We start from the raw sequence: 6978 nt of genomic DNA, 5'->3' as shown, positions 1-6978 counted from the left end.
TAAAAATGTATCACCATGCCATTACTCTACTTTATTATATAAACTTATTTATTATTTTAAATCTTTTTTATGTCTCTTATATATATATATATATATATATATATATATATATATATATATATATATATATATATATATATATATATATATATATATATCACATAAAATTCAAAATTAAAATCCATTTTAATAAATTTGACTCTAATTACAATAATATAAAAGAATTATAAACTGAAAAAGTGAATTAACTGCTTAAAGATTTGTGGTTGATATATGATGTATTACTAACTAGAAGAAAAAGAGATCCTACCTTGGTTTCCTATCCCATACGTCTAGATCAGAGTTGTTACTTGCTAATCACATTGATATTAATCCAATAACTACACTTTAGGTCAACAAAGAGGATATATGTGATTGATATGCTATGACTTTTAAGATTCGTTAAATACGATCTCATAATATTTATAAAGCTATTGATTCTACAATATTAAGTGGTGTATATATATGAAAAAGAAAAGGCTATTGTACGTGGTAATGGATTGCAAAAGTGCATGCGGTTGAACTTTAACAGTGCTAAAAGTCTTGAGTGAGATCATCAAAGTGTCTGCAGTCAACAAGAGGATAATGGAAAAGAGGTTTTGGTTTGTTGTTGTGAGACTCATTGAACCTACCCACTGTTGCATTCGTGCGAGATGAAGATCTAAATCATGGATTCAAAATTAGAGTTTGAAGATTGGAGTTGATGATACGCATTTCTCAAAGCTTTTGGCATCTTGTCAAAGTGAAAGTTTGGTTTTGAACAGTGGAACATACTGTGTATCCATGTCGGTTATTGTTATCGTTTTCCATGCTTCATTGGTTGGGTTCATGAACGCAGATAATTAAGAATACAAGGTTACGTATGTTTTATTAAAACTCTCATTATCGTACCTGCCTCTACCGGAACAGCACACACGCATAACCATGTATGAAACCAACACACACCGCCGCACATGTTTGAGAAATATGAATCATGATTTAATCTATAAAACTATATATATATATATATATATATATATATATATATATATATATATATATATATATAATAAAACACTAGTGCAGAAAGGGGTTTTAACGTCCAATATTTTGGCCTTTTGACGTCCGGCGTACGCCCGACGTTTATGTGGGTGACGTCGCTCAGACGTCCGTTGTCGCAGGACGGACGTCTCTGTAAACGTCCGTTGTGTCAGCACGGACGTCTACATGAACGTCCGTTGTGGCAGGACGGACGTCTCTGTAAAACGTCCGTTGTGTCAGCACGGACGTCTACATGAACGTCCGTTGTGTCATGACGGACGTCGACATGAACGTCCGTTGTGTCAGGAGGGACGTTTACATGAACGTCCGTTGTGTCTGGACGGACGCCTATATAAACGTCCGTTGTGTCTGGACGGACGTCTATATATACGTCCGCCTCCTCCCCCCTGACGTCTACCTTGCTGAAATGTTTTAGGTAGGAGCTGGGGGGTGGACGTCCGTGTGTGCACTGACAGACGTCTGTAGACGTCCGACTGTGCACTAACGGACGTCTACTGGGCGTTTTTTTTTTAAAAATTAGTTTATTTTTTCAATAAAACCACACCTGAAAAGCAGAAAAATGTCCCAGAACAATTTTGCAATAATATAAAAATGCGTTTTATATAAACAAAGTTCTACTTAATGTGGAGTTCAATCCACTACCAAACTATCAACATAAAACTTAAACTAAAAAACTAAACAATGTTCAACAAGAAATATAACTATTCCTAACTCCATCTTTGCAGAAGATAAGCGGTCCACTCCTGCCTTATCTGTTTAATTGTGTCTTCTGTAATAGGCGATGTAGTCTTGAAGCGCTGCAAAATTCAACAAAGATTCATTATTGTTTCATATATAGTTGTAGATGAATATGATTTGTAATGTATTGAAGGTATACATCATTACCTCATTCCAGTCATCTGTAATGACTGCTCGAATGATGGTCTTAATCCAACACATCACATAGAAGCCACATTCCCATGAATCTACCTGGTGGTTACACTAAAATAACAAACTAAATAGTTAAGAATTTAGATCATTCAATAACATAAATGAAAAGGAAACGTTAAATGACTTACAACCTTTGGATACAAAACTTGAACCAGTTGACCACGAGATTTACCAATAACTCTGTACAGATTGAAAACACAAAGTATAATTAATATGACTATTTTATCATAAAAGTTGAAGGTGAACATCAAATTCAAAGTCATTTTTGGAGAAACACTTACCCTTGAAGCATGGTTCTCAACTCAGTTTTCATCCTCCTGTGCAACGAACAAAAAAATATAATTTTACATTGTTTGGGAAGGATTACCATCAGCTGCCAGTGCGACCTATCACGAAGGACAAATAGTTATTCAACTAATTAACGAAACTATAATAATAAACTGACCACATATAACAACACCTACCCGTCAATGTATGGCACAAGGTATACGTCTCTTTTTGACTCATCCATCCATGTTTGCAAATAATCTTGTCTGTTTTGAAGTGTGTTACCAGACGGTTGAATGGTCTGAGGTTCAACAAATCCGTACATGGAAGACCGACCTTGGTCTACAACGATTGTGTCCATGTACCTAAAACAACAAAGTTAAGTTGTTAGAAACTATATAACAATGTAAATAAAAGTAATATGAAAGACCAAATTGAGTAACTTACATGCACCACAGCTGAATGATGGAAATATTCAACATCCTGTCTCCCCCAATCACCTCCAATGCATCAGAAAATGTGATATAAACTGGCACATGTGGGGGAAGACCAAATACCCTCAAATCCCAGTAGACTTCTAATGATGCTTTCTTTAATTTGGGTAATTTTGTCACTAACTTTGATAGAGGATCATCCTCCGCTTCAGCCATCTCATCATCTTCATGTATGACTGTATCATGAATTGGCTGCTTCTGAGGACGTGTGAACTGAAGATAAGAATTTACGTCAAAGCTTTGTCAACAATTATATGAAGAATAAACATAGAAATACTATTTTAAAAGACATTATACCTGTGGAGTAGCGATGTGGGACATGATCAATGCTCTAGGCCATGCAATAAATGATCCTATGGCCTCCCCCACAAAGTTAATTTCTGGAGTGGGTACAGGCACCTGAGCCTGGGGATCCCGAACCTCGTCAATGGTCACACGCACGTGCTGGGGTAATTTGTCATCAATCTTTTTCCATTGTGGAGAATCAGCAGGGTGTCGAAGAAGATTATCGCACTTTCTTTCGTCAGAGTGCCATTTAAGGTTCTTTGCATCTTCTTTAACAGAGAACATACGTTTGAACCTAGGTATTATAGGCAAATACCACATCACCTTAGCAGGTGCACCATCATTACCTTCATCACCAGTGACTCTGTCAGATTTCTTTTTAAAACGGGATAAACCACATGTTGGACAATACTTTAACGAAGCAAACTCCTTTGTGTACAAAACACAATCATTAGGACAAGCATGTATCTTTCGATATTCAAGACCCATTGGACATAAAATTTTTTTGGCCTCGTAATTACGAATAGGTAGAGTATTATTTTCTGGAAGCATCTCCTTCAACAACTCCAACAACTCGGTGAAACTTTTATCGGTCCATCCATTCCTTGCTTTTAAACTAAATAATTTTAAAGTTGAAGACAGACGTGTAAAGTTCGAGCATCCTGGGAACAACGGTTGCTCTGAATCATTAATAAGAGAATCATACAAATTAGCCCTTACAAAATTTTCTTCACCGACATCACGTATCATGTCCTCTAAATGGTCACTCATCCATTCTTCCACATAATCCGTTCCTCGTGACGTGGTTTGCTGCTCCAGTAGTTCTCCATGCCAAGTCCAAACGATATAAGTCCTCATTATGCCGTACATGAATAGATGGTCACGCACATTGCCTAAGTCTTGCCGTATTTGATTAAGACAACGCACACAAGGACAAAAATATTTCCCGTTGACGGACTTAGCATTTTGTTCAACGTATTGCAAGAACTTTGAAACACCCTTCTCATACTCTTCACTGATGCGACGTTCCTTCATCCAGCTTCGATCCATACTATGTTCGTAAAATCATTAGTTCAAGTGTTTTAACTCTCACAAGGTTAGGCCCTACCCATTCAAAAAAACTAATTTTCATAATTATATCAGCCACGTGCATTGAAGTCTACATCATAAAATTGATAAGATTTCGGCAGCATTTCGCATTGGTCTCCGAAATACACGAAATGAGAGTAGTCAACGATGACCACAATCAAATATGCATCCGGAGAACAACACAAGTACTGAACCGAAATTTTATCAATCTTATCCTTAAACTCCAAATGACATGGAATTGCAAATTATGGAAATTAATTTTCTCAAACTGTCCAATCGGACAATTCAAAATTTAACACAAACGATTAAAAGATTAATCGTTTGTCTTAAATTTCAAACGGGAACTAAGTGTCACTCAATGATTTGATACTTATATAATACACAACTAATACAGATATATTCAAAAGCCAATTACGCAGTCACATTTTACAGTAAAAAACGTGCATTCACAAAACTCAATTACATGCATACAAAAAAATTTCAACCAACAAGCTAACCTGGAAAGTAGATTCGAAATGAAAATGATGAAAACGGAGGAGTGAACGGCCTAAAACGCAGTCCAAAAACAGTCAAAGAAGCCTCCAAGAACACGCAAGAGTCTACAAAAAAACGGACCGAAAACGATTTTTAATCGGTTCAAATCAAAGGTATTTCATCACAGAGCAATGTAATCGGATTGAAAATGAATTTAAACGGTCCAAAAACGAGAAAACTCACCTGGAAATCAATGGCGCAGCAGCGTTTTGCGGAGGAAGACGATGAACAGTGCGTTTCCAAACGTTAACTGGTCACTGGTTCGCGGGAGCACGATATTATACTCTAGACGTCCGGCGAGCTTGTGGACGGACGTCTATAAGAGTATAGACGTCAGGTTCGTCACTAATGTGACGTCTTTGATGATTTAAAAATGATATTCGCGGGTGGGTTTAAACGTCCGTCCTTGGGTGGGCCGACGTCTGTAATATGATAAACGTCCGTTTTGGGGAGCTGACGTCTATTATATTGAACAAACTGAACGTTTCAACTCCCCATGGCAGATCCTCAACGTCCGTCCTACGAGGGCTCTGACGTCTATAATAGTCTAAACGTCGGGTCCCGCATATGGGACGTCTCTGGACCTGAAGAGAATTAAATATCCAACCACCCCTGTCAGTACATTAAACGTCCGTTATACGGGCTCGGACGTCTATAATATTATAGACGTCCGTGCCCTCGTAGGACTGACGTTGAGGGCCTGAAGAGAATTAAATATCCAACCACCCTGTCAGTACCTTAAACGTCCGTTATAGGGGCACGGACGTCTGTGTTTATTATAGACGTCCGAGCCCTCCCAAAACGGACGTGTAAGTTCCCTACTTGGGAAATTGAAACGTTCAGCCTCGTAGACGTCCGTCCCCCTGAGACGGACGTCTAAGGGCTGCAATGGGTATAACGTTCAACTATAAACGTTCAGCCTTTTAACGTCCGTCTCCGAGGACGGACGTTCGCTAGAGTATAAACGTCCGTCTCGGCCAGGGACGGACGTTCAAAGCCTGCAAATGGTTTTCACTGTTCAGCCAAATGAACGTCCGTCACTTAAGACGGACGTTCACTCAAGTATAAACGTCCGTCTCGGCCAGGGACGGACGTTCAAAGCCTGCAAATGGTTTTCACTGTTCAGCCAAATGAACGTCCGTCACTTACGACGGACGTTCACTCAAGTATAAACGTCCGTCTCGGCCACGGACGGACGTTCAAAGCCTGCACATGGATTTTCACTGTTCAGCCTAATGAACGTCCGTCACTTAGGACGGACGTTCACTCAAGTATAAACGTCCGTCTCGGCCAGGGACGGACGTTCAAAGCCTGCACATGGATTTTCACTGTTCAGCCCAATAAACGTCCGTCACCTAGGACGGACGTTCACTCAAGTTTAAACGTCCGTCTCGGGCAAGGACGGACGTTCAAAGAGCTCATAGGTGTTTACTAGTTCAGCCTATTAAACGTCCGTCCCCCAGGACGGACGTCCATAACATTATAAACGTCCGTCGCGACCAAGGACGGACGTCCAAAGGGCTGACACGTGTTCACTTTGTTCAGCCTATAAACGTCCGTCTCCAAGGACGGACGTTCATAACATTATAGACGTCCGGCTAGCCCCAGGACGGACGTCTACAGTTCCACTTATTTACTAATATGCCACCGGTCAATTATATACGTTGGGGCTTTTGTGGACGGACGTCTATTGGGAGACGTTAAAACCCCTTTCTGCACTAGTGAAAGGATCTTGAAATTTCATATTTAATACGTGATTAGAACTATTCTTGTTTTTATTTGTTCACGTAATCCATCCCATATATAATATGTATGAAAATTGTTGTATATGATAATTACAACAATTTTAATACTTGTGAAAAGGTATTAAAAGTGTAAAGTTATATATATATATATATATGGATCTTAATGGACACTAAACTTTGAATCTAATTTTGTTGTTGAATCTACTATCGGTAATGTTTTGTTAGAGATCTATTATTACATTTAATATTGATTTTTTTTATGTTTAGTTTTATGTTTGAAATGTACGTGATGTAAGGAGAGGATTTGAGAAGTTTCACATTGATTAAGGAAAAAAATCAATTTCTATGATATAAAAGGATATAAATCTTATTTTAGAAATTGATTTTGAAAGGTTAATATAAGTTCAAAGTCTACCTCTTAACAATTATTAATAATAATAAGATATGTTTTAACATTATTTTTTCATGAAAACATATAGAAAATTAAAAGAAAGAAGGAAGTATTTTTTATAAGTTAAAATGAATTTATATGCAAATAAAAAAGCACTAATTAA

General features: G+C 37.9%; 1 protein-coding gene across 1 annotated transcript; it reads right to left on the bottom strand.

Annotated features, from left to right (window-relative positions):
• Positions 1-1630: 1630 nt before the first annotated feature.
• On the bottom strand, positions 1631-3064 carry LOC148199704 (uncharacterized). Its single transcript, XM_088111634.1, has 6 exons — positions 2725-3064; positions 2475-2642; positions 2292-2396; positions 2142-2190; positions 1966-2061; positions 1631-1877 (listed from the first exon to the last, which is right to left on the bottom strand). Exons 1-6 carry the CDS (start codon positions 2925-2927, stop codon positions 1788-1790), a joined length of 711 nt encoding a protein of 236 aa, XP_087967760.1. The 5' UTR covers positions 2928-3064; the 3' UTR covers positions 1631-1787.
• Positions 3065-6978: the final 3914 nt, after the last annotated feature.

This window comes from Vigna umbellata, chromosome 4 (genome assembly GCF_029865625.1).
Source record: "Vigna umbellata cultivar VRB3 chromosome 4, Vumbellata_1.0, whole genome shotgun sequence".
Classification (NCBI taxonomy): Eukaryota; Viridiplantae; Streptophyta; class Magnoliopsida; order Fabales; family Fabaceae; genus Vigna; species Vigna umbellata.
The sequence above is the reverse complement of the archived record's forward strand: the minus strand, read 5'-3'. Positions and strand labels throughout refer to the sequence as shown.

Excerpts from the sequence above, each read along its gene's own strand:
- LOC148199704 (XM_088111634.1), bottom strand. The coding sequence starts at position 2,927 with ATGGCTGAAGCGGAGGATGATCCTCTATCAAAGTTAGTGACAAAATTA. Across the intron at positions 2,643-2,724 it reads ATCATTCAGCTGTGGTGCAT|GTACATGGACACAATCGTTG; the intron begins GTAAGTTACTCA and ends TTGTTGTTTTAG. Across the intron at positions 2,062-2,141 it reads TTCAAGTTTTGTATCCAAAG|TGTAACCACCAGGTAGATTC; the intron begins GTTGTAAGTCAT and ends TTGTTATTTTAG.